This window comes from Coenobita brevimanus, chromosome 72, assembly GCF_032717465.1.
Source record: "Coenobita brevimanus isolate Jiangsu-jjx chromosome 72, ASM3271746v2, whole genome shotgun sequence".
Classification (NCBI taxonomy): Eukaryota; Metazoa; Arthropoda; class Malacostraca; order Decapoda; family Coenobitidae; genus Coenobita; species Coenobita brevimanus.
Window position 1 is genome coordinate 22,026,503 of NC_137025.1, and position 24,345 is coordinate 22,050,847.

General features: G+C 44.3%; 1 protein-coding gene across 1 annotated transcript in view; it reads right to left on the minus strand.

The window, feature by feature from the left end:
• LOC145407073 (prostatic acid phosphatase-like) overlaps positions 1 to 24,345 on the minus strand; it is a 483,117-nt gene that overhangs the window by 318,111 nt on the left and 140,661 nt on the right. The window contains exon 4 of the mRNA XM_080278097.1: positions 20,262 to 20,447. Within this exon, the coding sequence (XP_080134223.1) occupies positions 20,262 to 20,447 (186 nt within the window). The remainder of the gene's footprint in view (positions 1 to 20,261; positions 20,448 to 24,345) is intronic.

A 24,345-nucleotide genomic window follows, 5' to 3' on the forward strand; every position in this document is an offset into this window, starting at 1 on the left:
ATTGGTTGGATGAGAGCAGTAGTATTAGGCGGCAGAAACATGCACCTAATACGGCCATTCTCAGCCACCAAGCCCTTGTCGCACGGGTGAGCAGGTGCATTGTCGAGGAGAAGGAGGGCCTTTACCTGGTCACGTGGGATTCCCAGTTTCTCCGTCTGGTAATGGATGACCTCCTTGACGAAATGGCGGTGGAACCAGTCATTGAAGATGTGGGCAGTGAACCATGCCTTCAAGGAATGGTACCAGACGACAGGAAGGACATCCATCACCCCACGGAGACATCGAGGCTGCTTTGCACGGCCAACAATAACGGGCTTAAGCCTGTGCATGCCATTAGCATTGGCACAACACAAAGCAGATATCCGTTGCTTGGAGAGCTTGCGGCCAGGTACATGCTTCTCCGTCTCCTCCGCTACAGTATTTGTAGGCAAAGAGTGATAGAATAAACCAGTTTCGTCTGCGTAGTAGGTTTGACCGAGAATGAGGCCCTCCCTGTCGATCAAGCACTTCACCTTGTGCCGAAATTCCTCTACTCCATCCTCGTTGGCATCTAAAGCTTCGCCATGAGACTTATGGTTGGTAAGGCCATGTCGTAACTTGAACGCGAAGAGCCAATCCTCGGATCCCTTGAAATCTAGGGCGTCGTGAAGCCTTGCAAACTTCTCAGCAGCAGCCTTCAGCTCTGTGCCACGCACCAGCACACCAGCAGCACATTGCTGTCGATACCAAATCAACGTGGAGAGGTCGAGTGCAACATACTTGGGAGTAAACCTTACCTTCCTTTCCAAGTTGCGTTTGCTTTTTGACGAGAAGTCAGCCGTGTCCTGCATGAGTTTCTCTTGGGATCTCTTGATATCAAACAAAGTAGATCGGGCCAGGTTGAATTCACGAAGGATGCGTGAGGAAGACCATCCCGCATCCACCTTGTCCAATATCTCCCTCTTCTTCTCCAGAGTCAAAACCACTCTCTTCCTCTTCTCAGGCGGCGGGGCCATCATCACACACATGAAGGAGAGGCACGAGAACAGCAGGAGAGCCTGCAGCAAGGTAAGGCACCACCACAAAAGCGAGCCCGTGGGCGGCCATGACGACGAGCGTGCACACACAACGAGAGATGGGCGGTAAGTGGGGAGGATGCAGGGGTGCTCTAGCAGACGGCGGCGGATCAACCCACCAAAACACAGTTGGCCCGCGCCGCGCGCGCCAAGTTCAAATTACGGGCGGGAAAAAGTCAGATTTTTAAAAATGTTTTTGCAGTTTTTGGCCCATTTTGGGAATATTGGATCCTGAGACGAAAATGTCCGGTAAGTGGGGATGTCCGGAAAGTGGGCGTCCGGATATTACGGGGATCGCTGTATTTGTGTCTCACATAACCAACACTGACGGGTTTGCTGTACAAACTTTCCCGTCTCGTCATTCCACAACACTTCATCCTTGTGTTACAGTGCATAGCTCTGAATGGTAATGATAGTTTTTCTTATGACTGTACAGAGAGTAGTGTACAGCTAGAGTGTTTTTTGGTTTTCAATGTTTTTTTTTTCATGGTTTTCTTGGAGTTACAAATTATTTTTGATATTCCTATGTGCATTTTGATGTCTTCATATGCCTGAGTGGCCAGAAAACACTGCTAAAGTAAGCTGAGGTACTGTACAAATAGGTTAGGTACAGGTTGGAGGTTGGGTATAGGAATGGTCTGGGTACAGTAACGGGGATATTGTTCATTATCTGGAGATTGCCACTACCCGTATGTGCCTTTGGCTCTATTACACAGGATAATTGAGGGACTACTGTATCTTGTTTACAGACAGACAGACAGACAGACAGACAAAGACAAACACACAAATGGAGGTAAAAACATAACCTCCTCCAACTTTGTTGGCAGAGGTAGTTACTTTAGATTTGGATTCCTGATCCCAAAATCATATATATAGACACCAAAATCTAAACTCTAATGTACTTAAAATGGAAGTTATGGTGAAATCTAGAATTAGGTTTTGAGGAGCACCCATATTGGCAGCCATCTTGGATTCTGAAAAAGCCAAGCGAGTAGCAAGTGGCCACCCAGGCAAAATTTCATTTAGACCCTGAGAATTATCAAAAAAATGCAAAAAAAAAAATGTAAACAAACATTGCAAACTTTCCTAGAAATATGGGGTGCTGCCACCAGACTAACAGTAGAATAAATTATACTAATACAGTACTACGTGTAGCAAGATGAGAGAGAGAGAAAGCGAAGCTTCATATCTCCATTCATCCATCTAACAAATCGGTGGTTTTGTGGGGGTAAGGAGGGGGAGTTCGGGGGTGGACATGTGTGATTAACCTGCCCTCTGGTGGCAGACTACCCTGTTCCGTTATTAGTGTCCTGATTCATTAGACAACCAAGAAGTTGTTGAAAATTATGCTGCAGTCACAGAGTTGGTGCCTGAAGAGGGCAAGATCAAAGTTGATTACCTTAGAGGGAGGGGCATCAACAGTGCAGGTCATACTCAGTTTCATTTCCCTGACAACCTAGACAGAGATGAGATACCAGATGACACGGTTGTGCAGGCTTTGCCAGCTCCTCACGTATCAAGAATGGTAAATACAGTAAAACCTCACTACAACAGACTTCAAAAGACTGGAATTAGCTTTTATCAAAGATGAGGAGCTGACCAGACTAAATTCTTATATATCGTGAAAACTTCGATAAAGCTAGAAGCGGTCCAGACTGCCTGACCTCAGTCCGGAGCAACCGTGTTGTCCACAGAGTTTGCGTGTTCGTGCACTGGTTGGTAGTAGGTTGGCGGCGTCACTATTGCCACCTCATGCTCTGCCTTACTCTGACCCACAAAAGGTACCGGAGCCAACACACCCCTGAATCACATCATCTTTACGTTTCTGCCCGGAATCGTGCTAAGTCTGTTCTTCGCTCTACTAAAAATAATTTCATCCATACTAAATGCTCTCAACTCTCCAACTCGAATTCTTCCCGCTCCTTCTGGCACTTTGCCAAAGATCTTTCTAACAACTTTACCTCATCATCCTTCCCTCCTCTTTTCTACTCTGATGGTTCTGCAGCTATTTCTTCTACTGATAAAGCAGATCTCTTCGCACAGACTTTCTCCTCCAATTCCATCTTAGACGATTCCGGTGCTGTTCCTCCATCACTTCCCCCCTCTGACTTCCTCATGGCTGACATTAAAATTTCTTCAGTTGATGTATTTTCTGCCATCACTGGCCTCAGTACTAACAAGGCATATGGGCCTGATGGGGTCCCTCCTGTTGTTCTCAAGAACTGCTTCTGTGCTTACACCCTGCCTAGGCAAACTCTTTCGCCTTTGTCTGTCAACTTGTACCTTTCCTTCTTGCTGGAAGTTTGCTCTCATTCAGCCAGTCCCAAAGAAGGGTGACCACTCCCAACCCTCCAACTATCGTCCAATTGCTTTAACGTCCTGTATTTCAAAAGTTTTCGAGTCAGTTCTTAATAGAAAAATTTTAAGACATCTTTCCTATCACAACCTTCTTTCCGATCATCAGTATGGGTTCCGTCAGGGACGCTCCACTGGCGATCTTCTCACCTACCTTTCAGACTCCTGGTCATCCTCTTTTCGGGACTTTGGCGAAAGCTTTGCCATTGCACTTGACATCTCAAAGGCTTTCGATCGAGTCTGGCATAAATCTTTAATTTCCAAACTGCCCTCCTATGGTTTCTATCCTTCTATCTGTGCCTTCATCGCTAGCTTCCTTTCTGGTCGTTCTATAGCCGCTGTTGTAGACGGCCATCGTTCTTCTCCTAGATCTATCAACAGTGGTGTTCCTCAGGGCTCTGTCCTATCACCAACTCTCTTCCTTTTATTCATCAATGATCTTCTAAGCTGTACATCTAATCCTATCCACTCATACGCTGATGACTCCACCCTTCACCTTTCCATTCGGTTCCCGCAACGCCCATCTCAACAGTTACTACAACAAACAAGGGATGAAGCTATGGCACACCTAATGTCTGACTTGGCTCGTATCTCTGACTGGGGTAAAAATAATATGGTTGTCTTTAATGCATCTAAGACTCAGTTCTTACACCTATCAACCCGACAAAATCTTCCACAGGTATACCCACTAATGTTTAATAATATTCAGCTTAATTCTGCATCATCCTTGAACATGCTTGCGGTTTCATTTAGTCGGGACTTATCTTGGAAAGATCATATTACATCTCTTGTAAAATCTGCTTCCAAGAGATTGGGTGTGCTAAGCCGACTCTGCTCTTTCTTTACCCCTGCACAATTGTTGACTCTATACAGGGGTTTTATCCGCCCCTGTGTGGAGTACAACTCTCATGTGTGGGGAGGCTCCCCACATACAGCTCTTCTCAATAGGGTGGAGTCAAAGGCTTTTCGTCTCATCAACTCTCCTCCTCTTACTGACTCCCTTCAACCTCTGTCTCTTCGCCGCACTGTTGCATCTTTATCTCTTTTCTATCGCTACTTTAATGGTCACTGCTCCTCTGAACTGTCTGCTTGCATTCCTCCACCTCTATGACGGGCGCGTAGCACCCGTCCGGCAGCAAACTCTCATCCCTTTTCTGTCCAACTCTCTAATGCAAGAGTTAACCGTTACTCCCAGTCTTTCATTTATGGAACAGTTCAACTCTGGAACTGTCTCCCTCTGTCTGTATTTCCTGCTGCCTATGATCTCCAGTCTTTCAAACGCAGCGTGTCCAGGCATCTCAAAATGATAGGATCTTGAATTTGGCTCTCTATTGTATTTTGTTTTTCTCTTTGAGGGAACTGTTACTGCGGGCTCATGGCCTTTGGTTCCTTCTTCCTCGCATTAAAAAAAAAAAAAAAAAAAAAATCCCCGGAAGTCCCTGATATACTGCTCAAGGGTGACGAGAGCAAGTGAAATATACAGACAAAGTGAACATCCTTCATTTGTAAGTAATAAGGTGCATAAAGCATACAATACCATATTTGGAAAGTGTTTAAAATTAAGTTGTAACAATATTTTCTAAAGGCTAAAATATTAGAAAAGTGGTCAACATTAATATTAATACTAATACAAATTCAGACACCAAGCATTAATCACTCGGTACACGGAACGAATGGTACGACCTGCACCTTCAGTTCCCGTCCATGATTCAGCTCCTGCCAGTGACGATAGTCAAGAGGATGATTCACTGAAAGATAATGGGTAATTATTTTGAAGGATTTGCTCTGAAGGATTCTTCACCAGCTGTTGAATGATGATAAACACTCAGCAAGATGGGGGAAGAGTCGGGAGAGCTAAGGGAGTCAGAATGGTTATGTAAGAAATTTTTTTTATTACTCATGAGAAGTCAAGAGTGAGTGCAGTGGAAATGAGTTATCTGAGAGGAGCAAGTGAAGTCACATGGAGAGATAGACTGACAAATAAGAAAGTGAAGGACCATTGTGGTGTGGATGTGGATGTGACAGGACACATTAGGAGAAACACATTGGGTGGTTTGGCCATGTGGAGAAGATGGAGAGTGAGAGACTGACAAGGAGAGTGTATGTGAATGAGGTGGAGGGGGGGAGAGGGAGGGGGAGACCAAGGATGAGATGGAGGGATGGAGTGGAGAGGTATATGAGAGAGGGGGGATGTGAGCTGGGAGCAGGGCAATGAAATGGCAGGAGACAGAGTGACATGGAGGTGATTTGTTTGTGGCCACCCTTTATGGGATTAAAAGGGGTATCACACGGTACCTGAAAACATGGTTTGCCAAAGAAATCGTGGTAACTGCCCACGAAACCGTGGTAGCCACCGAGGATTTCGTCGGTAAAACTGGATTTGGTTCAAATCCATTCATGCCGACGAAACCAGGTACAAAACGTTTTCTCTGATAGCAGAGCAAGCTGAATGAAGAACTTGGAGGCTATACTGCAGTATTTTGTTTATATTTTAAAAGTCATAATTCCCTCCTACAGTGCCTATTACTTTCCATTGTATATATTATTAATTCTGAAAGCTTCTATAACGTTTTATAAAGTGCACGGGTGAAACAACGATGTTAAATTCAGTTGTTTACGTTGGGGAGCAGATACAGCACACCACGCTGGGTGAAGGAGGATTGTATGCTGATTGTATGTACCATATCTCGCCATTTATTCAACACTGCAGATACGATGGCATCTGGGCAGATAGTATGGAAAAGGGCTACTGAAATTGCCCTCATTGAAAAAATAAGGCCATTCCCTTGTCAAGAGAAGGCGGCTGTGGAGCTGCCTTCTCGTGGTTTTAGCCGCAAACCACTTCTTTCTTCTCAAGTGCCACCACTGCAAGAGCCAATACAGCAATCACTCTCCCCTCAGCAAATTCAAGAAAAGCCATGTTGCATCTGATATGTGTGACTCGTGTGAGACGGTGGGACAGACTCCTCTGTGCTTTGTTTACATTTTTGTCGACCGTTGGCGGCGTTTGAGGAACGTGTGAGATAGGGTTTGTGCCTGGTTCCAGCAAACCAGAAACGTGTTCTGTTGGCAAACCATGATTTCAGGTACCGTGTGATACCCCTAAAGGCGACTGGCAATAGACAGATAGACCAGTTTCGTTATGTCCAAGCCTTGCTTAAATTTTCCTGTTATATACTAAATTATTTATAGGATTTGAGAAAAGTTAAGAGGCAACGGGATACTGCCACGAGTTAGAAGGAACTGGTGGGGTGAAGCAGGATGGTGGCCATGATGCTTTTCATGTATGAAAATATCTTCTTGTGCGAGTGGATGGCGAGTTGAGTGAGTTCTTTGATCTCAATGTGGGACTGAAACAGGGGTGTGTAATGTCTCCATGGCTGTTTAATATATATATGGATGGGGTCGTAAAGGAGGTACAAGGTAGGGCAGTGGATGTGGGGGTGGCCCTAATGAATGAGAGTGAGATTTGGAAGCTTCCGGTGTTGCTGTTTGCTGATGATACAGTATTGTTGAGTGAAGATGAATGGGAGTTGCAAGGTTTGGTGAATGAATTTGGGACAGTGTGTAGGAGGAGGAAACTGAAAGTTAATGTAAACAAAAGTAAAGTTATGGTGTCTGAGAGGAATGAAGTCACAGAGTGTGCAGTGAGGTTGGATGGTGAGGATATGGAGAATGTGAGTGCATTCAAGTACTTGGGTAGTGTGATGAGTAAGGATGGAACTTTGGGGGATGAAGTACGTGAAAGGGTACAGCAGGGAAGGAAGGTTGTTGGCACACTGAAAGCAGTGATGAGAAATAGGGAGGTGAGTATGGAAGTTAAGAAGTCACTGCATGATGGTATTGTGATCCCTACCCTGACGTATGGAAGCGAGGCGTGGACCTTGCAAGAGGGGAACAAGTCAAGAGTGAGAGCAGTGGAAATGAGTTACTTGAGAGGAGCATGTGGAGTGACATGGAGGGACAGGTTGACGAATGAAGAAGTGAAGGAACGTTGTGGGGTAGATGTGGATGTGGTTGAAAAGATTAGGAGAAATACACTGAGGTGGTTTGGACATGTGGAGAGGATGGAGAATGAAAGACTGACTAAGAGGGTGTATGTAGGTGAGGTGGAGGGAGGGAGAGGGAGGGGTAGACCGAGGATGAGGTGGAGGGATGGAGTTGAGAGGTATATGAGGGAGGGGGGGGTGAGTTGGGGGGAGGGGAGTCAAATGGTGGGTGACAGAGTGACTTGGAGGCGTTTTGTCTGTGGCCACCCTTTGCGGGATTAGGGTGTCGGGCTATAGATAGATAGATAGTGTGTTACATACTGTATGGCTAAAATTATGTGTGTTGTGTATCAGACTGCGTATAGTATTATACATGAAAATAACTTGGACTAAGAGATAATTATGAGTGGATGCTGCCACGAGTCAGAAGGAACACAGTTATTTACATGTAAAAAAATATCTGCCCTTTCCTCTCTTCCCTCCTTCCTCTTCTGTCTTCCTTTCCTTCATTCTTTCCTCTTCCTTCTGCCTGTAGGTGAGTTTACATTTCCTCTTCTGTCTTTCATTCCTTCATTCTTTCCTCTTCTTTCTGCCTATGGGTGATTGAGTGACAAGCGAAATGATTTCCTGTACGCCCTGTCCTCATGGGACAACATAGGATTGGATGATGGATGGATGGACGGACAAATATCAAGAGTTCGGCAATAACTGAGTTTGGCGTGGTGTCAGCAGAATAAAGCAAATGCTAAACTCACGTACCAACTGTACTGTATATACAGTAATTCCTCCAAGACCTGACGTAATGGAGCAAAAGGCATGTCCGGGACTTGGGTTTGTCCGGGACTTGGGAAAATGTCTCCTGGACAGGTACTTATGGACCCTAACCCAACCTAACTCTGAAAAACACCTAAATAACTCCCTACCAGACATGTACAGCACCTATTTAAGACCCTATTCACACAAATAAGGGACAGAAGCGTGAAATAAATGAAAAAGAACCAGATAATGAGGAATTAGAGGTTAGTATGGAAAATATTTAGCAGTGTACAGGGTACTTACAACACGTCCGCGGCTGTCACGAAGAATAACCCGCCTCCTCTCAGACTCTGACAGTACGAAGGTGCACCTGAAGCAAGTACAGTAATCCAGCGTTGCACTGCACTTATCTGTTGCACTCTGAAATCTAATCTCTTAACACTGAACATCCTTTTCTTACTTGTGCTGCACTTGCAGCTCACCAGTGTTGCACTCCGCACTTAATCCTTGGCACTCTGAATTCTAATTTCTTAACACTGCACATTCTGTTCTTAACATTGCATAACACTGTAAATTCCCATGTGGTCCAATGGCGAGTTTTTGCTGTTTATTCACTGTTAGAGTCCGAGAGTAGGTGTCGCAGGCGGCCGAGGGGTGTGTCGCCGGAACGTGGTGATGGACTACCCACTGCAGACGACTCCAAAGAAAGCCGAAAAACTCACGTCCAGTGGCGACTCCACTGTGACTAAAGTACTGGGCTGTGGCTAGGAGGTGGAAGGCAGGTCTTGGTGAGGCAGTGGTGTGGAGCCTGGGCTGGGCACAGCGGGGGTCACGGACCTGAAGAAAGTGTCAAAGGTTGATTGATGTAAGGAACGGCGATTCTGGCAATTGATGATGTGCTGCCTAAAAGTGCACACTTCCTCCACAAGTCCCTGGGACCCCATCTCCCAGTAGCAGTCCGGGTGTTCAAGGCAGTTCAGAACGAACTTGACATGCTCCTGGAGTGTGCTCAGCTTGGGGATGGCTGGAGTAGTGGCGTGCTGAGAGGAGTCTGCATCATCCTCACTGTCCTCGTCGGAATCTTCAAGCTAGGTACTTGTACAGTCTCCAGCAAAAATCGAGTGACCGGCTTGACGAGCAGGTTGGTATATGTGGCACTGCCACACCCCCAGTTTCAGCCCCTCCCCCCTCCCCTCCCTCGTTCCCATTCATTCGTCTACCCTCAACCCTCCCCACATCCAAGGGCCTACTTGCATTGTCTCAACCACTCTTCCATCATCCATTTGTCTTGGGAAATAAAGGTTTTGTTATGATAATGAATAAAAACACATTACACAATCTTTTACTCCATAGTATAGTTATTTATACACCACGATCTGAACGCACGGTGATATAAAATAGTAATATATTCGTATGACAGTGAGGTCTGTAATCATACAATTTATCATTTTGACGGCTGTATCCAGTCAGTGTGTAACATTACACAGTCGGAAGCTACATGTTTCTAGTGGTCAGTGGTGTGCTCCTTCCCTTACTCGATGTAATCACTGTTACTTTACAAACTCTAGTATAGGTCATTACCATTAGTTACTACTAATACCCCATGTGTGATAATAGCAAAGTGTTGCTGATAAGTAAAACACAGGATCAGTAATATCTTGGTTATTGATGTCTTAACACATGATATCCGATAAAGTTGGGCAACAGGGACTGAGTAACAGCTTGTCTGGTGGTTAAACAAACTAAGCTAATCAAGCCAAGGCCATGACGTGGTTGCTGGCATTACCAAAAGTCAGTCAATATTTAGACGCCATTCACTGATGCTGACAGTATTAAACGTATCAAGGTCAGTTTCATACACAGGACAGCCAACAGTAGAGTGAGCCGCGTGGTGTGCTGACCCCACGCACACCATACAACCAGGGCCGGATTACCAGGTATAGGCAAAATGGGCAGCTGCCTACCAGGCCACGGCCTGTCACAGGCCATCCAGACTTCCAGAGCGGAATAAATATATGCTTTGGGTGTCCAGATAAGGGCCATCACCCATCAGGCCATCAAAAAATGCCATTATAGGTCATGTCAACATTTCACTGGAAATAACAGAAAAGAGAGATCTATATGTCGCAGGCCAACCGTCTGCATTGCCTACCACGCCACAGCATGGTTAATCCGGCCCTGCATACAACCAACCCCCTCCACCCCTTGCCTCAGCCACTTATCGCCACTCACTCCAGCATGCGACCCGCCACCACCTGATAACAATATCAGGAATATAACCTTGCCTTATATACTTACAACTGCAATAGGGTGTAATTTGCGATTCACACATTTATAACACAACGTACTTCGAAAACGGTAACTAATAACTACATTGGCCAAATGGATAATCTGCATAGTAACGAAACAAACTTGTCTTGATTGCAGCTTACGCTAATCAACATTATCGTGCCATACAACAGATAATTCAGTTTATTCGTTTTCAGTGAGAACGTTTCCAGCAAAGGTGTGACAAGTTACAGTTCACACTGGTCAGTGTTACTTACAGCAACGTAACAGACGTAGTGGTCAGTATAACCTTATGATTATTTGCTCTTCAACTTGTGTCCCATGTCTGTTACTACTTTCCTCTACCTCTGTGTGGCCATGGTTTTTCCCATTAACTATCATCAGCTGAAACGTCAATTGCCACGAAGAGGGAAGGATGTCAAAATGGGCAAACGGTTTTGGTTATGCAAATATTTAATAAGGAAGACTAACTGACCACCGGTATATTTAAGAACACATTTTAAAACGATATGAAACAATGGGGTCAGACACTGGATTTATATGATAATGGAATGTTGTGGGTAACTGAAGGAGTGATAAAGTAACCCTGTCAACACCAAGTAGGACCCCCACAACCTTTGTTATCGGCCTGTTCCAGTTGCCCTACAATAAAATGTGGTATGGTGACAATAGCGAATGTTTTACTAGAGATCTGGTGTTTTAGCCTGACTTACCCTGCAGAGTTAAAGGCTACGTTCAAAGTAATGTATCATAATCCGCTATTGCACTGCATATCTGATTGAATAACATTTAGAAAACAAGGTTTTACTGTGTACTGATCATTAAATGCTTATTTGCCATATCGTTAAACTATAAATATCACTATTATATGGCGCAGTAGACAACATTATAATGCACACTTCATGGTGATAATAAAGACGTGTTTATGAGCATTGGTGGAAAACAAACAAACAAACAAACAAACACACACACACACACACACACACACACACACACACACACTATCTACCCCGGGAAGAGCCGTTGAACCCAGGCCCATCTCCCTCTCCCCATGCCCCCACCACAACGTGTGACAGCCAGCTACCCCCCCCCCCACATCACCGACCACTTCAAACATCTACTTATAGCTTCCGACTGTTTAATGTTACGCATTGATTGGATACAACCATCAAAATGATAAATTGTATGATTACAGACCTCACTGTCATACGAATATATTACTATTTTATATCATCCTGCATTCAGATCGTGGTGTATAAATAACTATACTATAGAGTAAAATATTGTGTAGTGTGTTTTTATTCGTTATCATAACAAAACTTATTTCCCAAGACAAATGGATGATGGAAGAGTGGTTGAGATAATGCGAGCAGGCCCTTGGATGTGGGAAGGGTTGAGGGTAGACGAATGAATGGAAAAGAGGGGGGGGGGGTGAAACTGGGGGTGCAACGGTGCCACATATACCAACCTGCTCGTCAAGCCGGTCACTTGACTTTTGCTGGAGACTGTACCTGCAACAGAAGATGCGATCTTGATATCAGACATGATCTGATACCAGGGATTGCCCTCGTTGTCATCCAACCACTCATGCACTTCATCCACATCCACCTCATCACCAGCCGAATGAAGACGCACATGGAAGTCGTCCACGTCAAAACCTAGAAAGTCGTACACCACATCAGCTCCAAGAAGCAGACAAGACCAACCACTTTCCAGAGTTTTGACAGAGACTTCCCTCCATGCACTGGCCCAGTTGTAGATGGCTGACTTGAGGTTGTAGCAACAAAGGTTTTCCACAGTCTGCTGGCCTCGCATGTCCAGTCCCTCCCCGTGCTCGTCCTCATCCTCGAGAACAACCATCACCTCGCTCTGGAACATCTGACGGTACTGCTTTGTAGCCACGGTCACTCTTTGGTCCATTGGTCGGGTGAGAGCAGTCGTATTAGGTGGCAGAAACAAGCACCTAATGCAGCCATTCTCAACCACCAACTCCTTGTTGGACGGATGCGTAAGTGCACTGTCCAAGAGAAGGAGAGCCTTTACCTGGTCATGTGGGATTCCCAGTGTCTTCGTCTGATAATGGATGACCTCCCTCCTTGACGAAGTGCTGGTGAAACCAGTCTTGGAAGATCTTGGCTGTGAACCAAGCCTTCACAGAATGGTACCAAATGAAAGGATGGACATCCATCAACCCACGAAGGAACCGAGGGTGCTTTGCACGACCAACAATAACAGGCCTGAGCCAGTGCACGCCATTAGCACTGGCACAACACAAAGCAGATATCTGCTGCTTGGAGAGCTTGCGTCCTGGTACACACTTCTTCGTCTCCTCTGCTACGGTGTTCATTGGCATCGAGCAATAGAATAGACCACTTTCGTCAGTGTTGTAAACTTGACCGAGAGTGAGGCTCTCCCTGTCAATCAAGCCCTTCACCTTCTGCTCCCTCCTCGTTGGCATCCAAAGCTTTGCCATGGTTGGTAAATCCATGTTGTAACTTTTATTTTTTTTTATGTGAGGAAGCAGGAGCCAAAGGCTGCAAGCCCGCAATTATTGTTCCTTCCAAGAGAAAAACAAAATATATGAGACAGCCAAATTCAAGATACGATCATTTCAAGATGCCTGGACACACTGCGTTTCAAAGACTGGAGATCATAGGAAGCAGGAAATACAGACAGAGGGAGACAGTTCCAGAGCTGACCTGTTGCATAAATGAAGGACTGGGAGTAACAGTTAACTCTTGCATCAGAGAGTTGGAAAGAAAAGGGATGAGAGTTTGCTGCTAGACAAGTGCTACGCGCCTGTCACAGAGGTGGAGGAATGCATGCAGACAGTTCAGAGGAGCAGTGACCATTGAAGCAGTGATAGAAAAAGAGATATAAAGATGTAACAATGCAGCGAAGAGACAGAGATTGAAGGGAGTCAGTAAGCGGAGGAGAGTTAATGAGATGAAAAGCCTTTGACTCCACCCTATTGAGAAGATTTGTATGTGGGGAGCCTCCCCACACATAAGAGTTGTACTCCACACAGGGGTGGATAAAACCCCTGTACAGAGTCAACAATTGTGCAGGGGTAAAGAAGGAGTGGAGTCGGCTTAGCACACCTAATCTCTTGGAAACAGATTTTACAAGAGATGTAATATGATCTTTCCAAGATAAGTCCCGACTAAATGAAACCGCAAGCATGCTCAAGGATGATGCAGGATTAAGCTGAATATTATTAAACATTAGTGGGTATACCTGTGGAAGATTCTGTCTGGTTGATAGGTGTAAAAACTGAGTCTTTGATGCATTAAAAACAACCAGATTATTTTTACCCCAGTCAGAGATACGAGCCAAGTCAGACATTAGTTGTGCCATAGCCTCATCCCTTGCTTGCTGAGGTAACTGCTGAGAAGGACGTTGCGGGAATAGAATGGAAAGGTGAAGGGTGAAGTCATCAGCGTACGAGTGGATAGGGTTAGATGCACAGCTTAGAAGGTTATTGATGAATAAAAGGAAGAGTCCTGATGAACATCACTGTTGATAGATCTAGGAGAGGAACGATGGCCGTCTACAACAGCGGCTATAGAACGACCAGAAAGGAAGCCAGCGATGAAGGCACAGACAGAAGGATAGGAACTGTAAGAGGGCAGTTTGGAAATTAAAGATTTATGCAAGACTCGATCAAAGGCCTTTGAGATGTCAAGTGCAATGGCAAAGCTTTCGCCAAAGTCCCGAAAGGAGGATGACGAGGAGTCTGAAAGATAGGTGAGAATATCGCCAGTGGAACATCCCTGATGGAACCCATACTGACGATCAGAAAGAAGGTTGTGATAGGAAAGATACTTTAAAATTTTTCTATTAAGAATTGACTCAAAAACTTTTGAGATACAGGATGTTAATGCAATTGGACGATAGTTAGAGGGTTGGGAATGGTCACCCTTCTTTGGGACTGGCTGAATGACAGCAAACTTCCAACAAGAAGGAAAGGTACAAGTTGATAGACAGAGGCGAAAGAGTTTGCCTAGGCAGGGTGTAAGCACAGATCTTGAGAACAACAGGAGGGACTCCATCAGGCCCATATGCCTTATTAGTATTAAGGCCTGTGATGGCAGTAAATACATCGGCCGAAAAATTTTTAATGTCAGCCATGAGGAAGTCAGAGGGGGGAAGTGATGGAGGAACAGTGCCGAAATCGTCTAAGGTGGAATTGGAGGAGAAAGTCTGAGCGAAGAGATCTGCTTTATCAGTAGAAGAAACAGCTACAGAGCCATCAAAGTAGAAGAGAGGAGGGAAGGATGATGAGGTAAAGTTGTTAGAAAGGTTTTTGCCAAGGTGCCAGAAGGAGAGGGAAGAATTCGAGTTGGAGAGTTGACAGCATTCAGCTTTGTACCATGCACCAGCACACTAGCAGTACGTTGCTAACGATACCAAATCAGCGTGGAGCGGTAGATTTCTGCAAACCTGGGTGGGTACATAATCTTCCTCTGCACGTTGCGTTTGGTCTTCGATGCGAAGTCAGCCATGTACTAGGTGAGTATGTTCTGGGATTTCTTGATATCAAACAAGGTACAGCAGGCCAGGTTGAATTCTCGCAGGATGCGGGACGTCGACCATCCCGCGTCCACCTTCTCCAATATCTCCCTCTTCTTCTCCAGTCAGAACCACTTGTTTCCTCTTCTCGGGCACCAGGGCCATCGTCACACACACAAGTAAGAGGCAGCAGAGGAACAGCAGGGCCTGCGGCAGGTAAATCACCACCATAAAAGTGAGCACTGGGGCGGCCTTGGTGACAAGCATGCACTCGTGACGATGGGTAGGCGGGAAATGGGGAGGAGGCAGGGTCACTCTGCCAGACATCAGCGAAACTACATGGAAAACACAGCTATTCGGCGTTGCACGCCAAGTTCAAAGTACGGTTGAAAATATGTCAGATTTTTTTTTGCTTTTTTACGTTCTTTGGCCATTTTTGGTTTCCTAAGGTCTGACCGCGAAATGTCCGGGACTTGGGCATCCGGGTCTTACAGGGATTACTGTATATTATAACATTTGATTATTGTAGTGAATGTATAATACAGCAGAGTACTGCTATGGTAGTGAAAACAGCTGGTGATGCCACAGTGAAAAACATTTTAGGTGATCCAGACTAATGTCTGATATACTGGAAAAGTCTGGGTTAGCAAGGCAAAGTCCAGATGTCACTTTTATTGAAGTTTTGCTTTTTCGGAATGGCTTGAGCCCCAATTAGTCCGTTGCAGTGAAATGTTACTGTACAGTACATTCAAAGGGTGACTTTTCCCTCCTTGATCAATTAGTCTATGTTGATGTCATATTGTTGATGCCACTTGAATATGAGGTGCTCCGAGCCAGAGGGGAGACCGTGCATTCTGCTTATTTTCGGTAATTAGTTGTTAAACTCTGACATGGTTAATTATCCAAAGGTAAAATTGTACTCATATGCTTTTACTGTTTAGCTTGAAAGTGCTGGCCAAGACGATTAAATTGGTGGTAAACATGGAATGTTTAAAGTATGTTACAGTTTGGTAATTAGATGTCAAAGCAATAAGCAAAATGCACGGTCACCTCTCTGGCTCGGAGCACCTCATACATTGATGTCACTTAAACAAGAACTGTTTTCTGGTTAGTTTTTTATGTTAATTTCACATCAGTACATGTTTTGTTCATGTTTGTGATACAATTACTGTAACCATAACAAGAGTTGACTGTATAACCATATTTCAATGAAACTCGCACAAGTAACAGTTCTCACTTTACTGGTAACATGTGTGACAGTCACATTTTCCTTAACAGCACAACAGTTATTAGGAATAATCAAATTTGCTGAGTATGGTTACAATCTTTATCTATTAACATATTATTGACATTATGCACTCCTTCACTGAACCAGTAAAATCACAGACTTACTGAAATGACTTATCCCAAGTACATGAGGGAATAGCACTGTGGTAACAATCCTCACGCAAATTTTTTTATTCTATATGACATCAAAATTAAAACATATAAACAATCCAACTGTGGTATTATGTGGTGTGAAGTGTTGGTAATATAACTTGCAAATGCCATTTGTTTCTACTCAATTCATTCATCATCTAATCCTGAGTTGCCCATGAGAAGCGTAGGGGCCCGGGGCTAGGCAAGTTGGTCCTGACATTTAAGATGAAAGTGACCAGCCTTACACATCCCTATGTGGCATTACATGAGCAATAAACACCAAACACCTCTTGGATACAAACCTGCCCAGGCTCAATCCGATTGGAGTGCCTTAATTACCCACTAAACCACCAGGTGCCATAATTTGGTTATATGGTTACCACCCAGCATAGTAAATGGTTTCCTGGTGTACAGGAAACCATTTGGCATGTCACTCAGTGTAGAGTAACCTGTAGACACAAGGAAGAGAAAAGAATGAAAGAAAGAAAGACAGAAGAGGAGGGAAGGAAAGAAGGAAGGAAGAGAGGAAAGGGCAGTCACCTGAGAGTAGCACTAAATCAGGTGAGTGGATGGTGAGCACCCCCATCTACCACTATGTAAATATAACTGAGAGTAGTTCAATAAATTGTCTCCAAATGTAACATTCCTCACAATGGAAATGACCCTGCACTCACATTTTCCATTTCTTCACCATCCAGCCTCACTGTGCATTCACTGACTAATCTCCAAGACCACAACTTTACTCTTCCTTATTTTCACCTTTAGATTCCATTTCTTACATACTTTCCCAAACTCATTCACCAAGCCTTGTATCTCCCCTTCATCTTCACTTAACAATACAGTAATATCTGCAAACAGCTGAACAGGAAGTTTCCAAACACTGCCCTCTCTCATTTAGGCCACTCCAACATCCACTACCCTAACTTGTATCTCTTTTATAACTCCATCCATATACTGTACAAACTAAACATTGGAGACTTTACTATCCATCTATCAATAGCCAAATTACTATCCATCTATCAATAGCCAAACGCCCTAAACCCGCAAAGGGTGGCCGCAGACAAAACGCCTCCAAGTCGCTCTGTCACCCACCATTTGACTACCCTCCCCCCAACTCACCCCTCCTCCCTCATATACCTCTCAACTCCATCCCTCCACCTCATCCTCGGTCTACCCCTCCCTCTCCCTCCCTCCATCTCACCTACATACACCCTCTTAGTCAGTCGTTCATTCTCCATTGTCTCCACATGTCCAAACCACCTCAGTGTATTTTTCCTAATCTTTTCAACCACATCCACATCCACCCCACAACGTTCCTTCACTTCTTCATTCGTCAACCTGTCCCTCCATGTCAATCCACATGCTCCTCTCAAGTAACTCATTTCCACTGCTCTTACTCTTGACTTGTTCCTCTCTTGCAAGGTCCACGCCTCGCTTCCATATGTCAAGGTAGGGATCACAATACTAACATGCAGTGACTTCTTAACTTCCATACTCACCTCCCTATTTCTCATCACTGCTTTCAGTGAACCAACAACCTTTCTTCCCTGCTGTACCCTTTCATGCACTTCATCCCCCAAAGTTCCATCCTTACTCATCACACTACCCAAGTACTTGAATGCACTCACATTCTCCATATCCTCACCATCCAACCTCACTGTACATTCTGTGACTTCATTCTTCTCAAACACCATAACTTTACTTTTGTTTACATTAACTTTCAGCTTCCTCCTCCAACACACTGTCCCAAATTCATTACCCAAACCTTGGAACTCCCATTCATCTTCACTCAACAATATTGTATCATCAGCAAACAGCAACACCGGAATCTTCCAAATCTCACCCTCATTCATTAGAGCCACCCCCACATTCACTGCCCTACCTTGCAACTCCTTTACAACCCCATCCATGTATATATTAAACAGCCATGGAGAAATCACACAACCCTGTTTCAGTCCTACACTGAGATCAAAGAACTCACTCAGCTCACCATCCACTCACCATTGCCCTAGCTCCTTCGTACATACTCTTCGCAGCACTCAACAATTTCCTCTCCACTCCATATATTCTAAATACCTTCCACATACCTTGCCTATCTATTCTGTCATAAGCTTTCTTTAATCTAACATTTAAACAGAAAAATTCACTCAGTTCACTATCCACACACACCGCAGCCCTAGCATCCTCGTGTATACTCTTCACAGCATTCAACAACGTCCCATTTACTCAGTATATATTTTAGATTTTCCACATGCCTTGTCTGTCCACTCTGTCACATGCTTTCTCCAAATCCATGATGGCTGCATACAATTTCTTTCCCTTCTCTAGAAACTATTCCATTAAACACCTAAGGATGAATACCTGATCTAAACAACCTTTTCCCTCCCTAAAACTTGCCTGTTCTTGTCCAAATAATTCCCGTTATTTTCCTAACTCTGTCCATAAGTATCCTATAATATACTTTTCCTTTTACAGTAAGAAGACAAATGCCCTTATGATTACTAAACACTTCTTATTCCCCTTTTCCTTCGTACAGGAGAATAATTATACCCAACTTCGGATCCTCTGGGACTGTACCTATCTCCCAGGCCAATCTGCACATTGTTCCATAACAATGCTACTACTATCTCTCCCCTGTGCTTCAGCACTTCACCACATACTCCATCAGTTCCTGGGACTTTCCCCATTTTGAATTTCTTCACTGCTTTCACTCCTTCCATCCTACTGATTTCTTCCTCCTTTCTCATCTCCCCCCTTATCCCAGCAATTGTCCAGTCACATATACTCACATTACTTTCATTCTCCGTATTTAACAATTTCTTTAATGTTCTCTCCATCTGCTCAGCATTGCTCCCTTCTTCACTGGCAATCTATCATTGTCACCTTTCACTCCTCTACTGCCTTCTTTATCACTCTGTCTAACTCTCTCTATCCTCTTCCAGAACATTTTCTTACATTCCTTCCACTTTACACTCAAATTCATTCCGAACTCGTCACCCACTCTCACCTTACTTTCTCATACTAATCTTTTCACCTCTCTCTTCTTCTATACACATAACTCTCTATTCTGTCTCCCAATTTCCTGCATGCATCTGTTTCCCATCCACACATTATATGCTTTCTTCTTCTGCACCAAAGCTTGTTTCATCTCTTCATTTCACTATGCTGTTCCTTGCACCCCCTTTCATCTTCTCTCCACCCCACACACCACCTCACATGCTGCACAGTTTTTTTCTGTGAATATTTTGCACAGACCTTCCACTTTCCCCTTCTGCCCTAAATCATATACAGTATACCCAACTGCTCCTCCACTTCTTTATTCTGCCTTTTTTTTTTTTATCCACCACCAACATTTCTATTACACTACATATCTTGTAATACAGGTAGTCCACAGTGATGATACTGGTAATGCTGCTGGTGTGGTTGGAGAGTTAGAGGGAAAGGTATAGGTTAAATGAACAAAGCTGTAATAATCTCTATCTATATACCTAGGCTGCTTCCCTCAAGGAAAGGGAGGTAGCCGAGACAGGACGACACACTCCCCATTTACTCATCAATTCAAACACATTCATTCGCATCTTAGCCCCAAAGGGGAGAACGGACAGATCCTCACCGCACCACACCACACAAGGGTCAACTGCGCAATGCAATCAGTGACATCCGCAGCAAGGCCCGACAGCAGAGCTGGTTTACCCCTGCCACATCATAACAGACCCATCCCCTTACCCGCACCTGACCTGACTAGCCGATCAGACCAAATGCGGGAGAATATCCCCTCAGGGCTGCGTCATCATTCATTCACAATTTCTCTCCATTTATTTCTGTCACGCACAGCCACTCTGTAATAATAAGGCCAAGAAATGCAAAAATAACATGAGGTACAGACCTCAATGTGAATGTTGTCATAGAGGTAATCCACACTGCGAATGGAGGAAATGCTGTCACCGGTGTGGTTGGAGAGGTAGAGGAAAAGGTCTTTGTTGGCCTCCATTACCTCACGCACCTCAGGCAGCTGCAGTTCACGTTCAAGCTCAAATGCTATCCTTGGGCATGCCTCGTCTACATGAAGAAGCTGTATGAAGACAGAACAGGAGATATGAATGAAGAATGTGTGAGTGCAGGAAGGGAGGGAGGGAGGAACGAAGAATCCAGAGGGGAGAGAGAGAGAGAGAGAGAGAGAGAGAGAGAGAGAGGGGGGGGGGATGCACAAATGATGAGGTAAGCGACTGGGAAGGAAAGCTAGATGAAGGAAATGAAAGAAAATGGGGAAGATAGATAAAAGATGGGAAAAATAAACAATATATGGAAACAGAGAAGCTTGGGAAGGAGATACAGCACATGGGAGAAAAGATATCAGTAGTTGAAGGGAAATGAGAAGCTGTACGGTAACAAATGAGAGATTGATGATGGGGAAGGGTCTTAAATGTGGAAGAAGAAAAGATGAGTATTTATGAGCTTATGAAGGCTATTTTGTACCAGTGGGGTTACAGCAGCTAATACAGTTTTAACTCTGACAAATAAAAAATCTATCAGTTTCAACTACAATGATGGAGGGTCATTCCATGCAAGTGTCAACCTTTAGGTGAAATTTTGAAAGTGATAAAAAATGATAAACTTTATGATGGTTTTATTCCTTAAGGTTTCTAGTTTTCAGGTCTACAAACAGAATCTATACATTCCTTTTAGTTATGAAGGTATGGCAAAATGTGTACAGGTATGTGTTGTTCTGCGGCACACATGAAAAAACATCGGATTTCAGGTCTATAAAAAAAAAAAAACAGCAATACCTATGAAGTAAAACAATATGAACATTTTCTACATGTTTTGTTCTATTTAATACAATGTCCAGATTTGCTGTAGGTGTCTTAGTTATTGTTCCATGGGCATTTGAAAATGAAGGGTGAAAGAAGAACGACCATTACGAAGAAAACATGTTTTTTTAGTCTATGAGAGAGAATTTTCATCCTTTTGAGCTTTTTTTTTTTTCCTCTTCTAGTTTTCAGTTAACATTCATGTGGTGTATTTGTTATTCTGGTTTACATCTTGGGTTTGGCACAAATTGCGTCACGGTCGTACCTGTGTCATGTGTAATGGTCATTACCGAACGGCCCGGAACGACTGTACATTGTTTAATTATTTTCCTATTACTACTTTTATTATTATTTATTTTGCTATTTTTACTCTTTTAGTTAACTTGGTTACTGGTATGTCAATGCTTGATTTCTTTTTTTCAGATTTGAACTGATCACAGTACTTACTTAAATTTTAAGAGGAGAGGACTTCACCCACTGTCTACATTGCAAGATCTCAAGATGGCACCAGTGTCACCTGCAGAAAGAATGAGAAGATATCGCCAAAGAAAGATGGAAGAAGATCCAGCAGGATGGTCAGCCAAGAGTGCAGAAAAGTGCAAGAAGCATAGGCAGGGTCTCACAGCCAAGAAAAGGAAGGAACCCAAAATTCTGGCTGCAAAAAGGAAACAACGTTACAGAGCCAGGAGGAGAGGAGATGGACAAGGACAACCTGTCTACAAGTCTCGGCAATCCCTGGGTAAAGCTGTGGGTAGAACAGCATGTGCTTTGCCTGATAGCCCAAAGAAAAGACAATTTTTTTTTTTTTTTCTCCTCTTCTAGTTTTAAGTTAACAGTTTCAGTTATCTCATCTTCCAAAGAGGACTACATATCACGAGCCCTTCCAGGAAAGAAACAAACTAAGTCCGTATGGTCCACAATGACAGGGAAGAAGGACCATGTTGCCAGAAGGGTCCTCTGCTACACACTTAGGGAGCTGTACCAGTTATTTAAAGAAGGGCCCAAGCATGCTGGAATGCAGATAGGTATTTCCAAATTTGCTGAACTTAGACCCACAGAAGTAGAACTTGTAAGCTACAAGTCACAGAATGTGTGCTGCTGTCCATATTGTGAAAATATGAATTTTCTCCTCAAGGCTGCCAAGTGGAATGACAGCATTAAATCCACTTCTGACCTAGTTGCCCATTTTGTGTGCAGCCCAGACAATTCAGCATGTATGCACAGACAGTATGAGAAATGCACTTTGGCCAAAGACTGCAGATGTGATTGAAGCTCTGATGGATGATAACCACAGTGACATTCCTGTACTTCAGTGAGATGGTGGCCACCTCTGGATAGAAGAATTCCCACATACCTCTGACCTTGCAGCTGAAATACGCAGACAACTTAATCCTTATGTGACCCATTCATGTAATATAAGACTGCAGTCCAAGGCCTTCTCACACAAGAAGGAATCTTTGTTTAGACTACCAAAAACCATCATCGTTCAACTTGACTCGCAGAAAACTATGGCATCAAACACCAGGATGAGGTCATGGCAGCACGTTGGGCCTCTACAACACCAAATGAGGCAGTCACCATTTACACCTGTGTTATCCATTATGTATTGGACAATGAAGTGAAGACCCAGGCAGTTGCAGTCATCTCAAACACCCAACACCATGGCACCTTAGGGTCGCAGGTCTTCGTTTTCGTTTCGTTTTCATTTTTAAAGGCTCCAACATGCTTGCATGTGTCGGCCTTGGTCACCTAATGGCGGCTCTCCATGTTGCACGATCCATTGCAGCCTCCCTGTTCAGTCCCTTAACCCTGAGGTCACACTTAATGACCTCGTCCCATGTCTTTCTCGGTCTACCCCTCATAACCCCACCCCCAATATTAACACTTCTCACCTTCCTCATCCAATTATCATCCCCCATCCTCTCCACATGTCCAAACCACCTCAATCTACCTCTCCTCATCACAACACCAATACACTCCAGTCCCATCCTACCTTTCAACTCTTCCATTGTAAACCCAGCCCCTCCAGGCCTTGGACGCAGGGATGCACTGCACATCCACCTAATCATTGTCATTTCTGTACGTCTGAGCCGGCAAATATTTTCCTCCTTCACTGCCCAGGTCTCACTGCCATACAGCATTACACTCCTAACACATGCTGCATACAAAGACCCCTTAGCACGTAGGGAGAGCCCTCTCAATGTCAGGAGAGGCAAGAGCTCCCTGAACTTCTTCCAACCACTTCTCACCCTAGCCACAGAGCTAGCTCCAGCCCCACCTCCAGCACACAACATGTCTCCCAAATAACAAAACTCTTCCACACATTCAAGAGATTCACCAGCAAGTTCAATCCTTTCACGTCTGACAATCTCCACCTGCTGACCCCGGCACGACGTACACATAAAATCAGCATTATCTCGCAGTCTACCTCTGATACCACTACATCTCTTATGCACCCATTTATCACACACACCGCACAAGATGGAATTACTTCCCACGCCCTTGTGGCAAACTGCACATGGCCACTCTCCCCCGTCTTTGACAGTACCGCCACCAACCCTAGATATCATCACTTTTGTTTTATCTGCATTTACCCTTAAACCCTTTCACCCCATACCATCTCTCCACTTCCTAAACCTTTCCTCCGCCTCCTTTTCATTCTCTGCAATCAACAACAAATCATCAGCATACAACAACTCCCATGGGAGTCCGTTTCTAAAGTCACATGAAAGGGCTTCACGTACCATGATAAACAACATGGGATTCAAGACTGACCCCTGATGCACACCAACATTCACGGAAAACTCATCACTCAAATCTCCATTCACTCTCACCTGGGTGTGAGCACCCACATACAAAGAAATCTTCTGATATGTTAAGGACAAGCTCTGCAATGATTTTGAGCACATCATTCTGTGGACTGATGGGACTGCTGCTCATTGTAAAAACCGTTATGCTATGACAGCCCTAAAATTTTACAAGGAACTCTACAACAGTACTGCGGAATGGAATTTTCAAGAGAGCTACCATGGCAAGGGTCCACATGATGGTATTGGGGCAGTTTTAAAGTCCAATGTGTACAAGAAAGTACTCAGAGGACGCTGCATTGTCAATGATGCAACATCATTGACAATGCAGAGAAGATTGTCACCAAGGTGA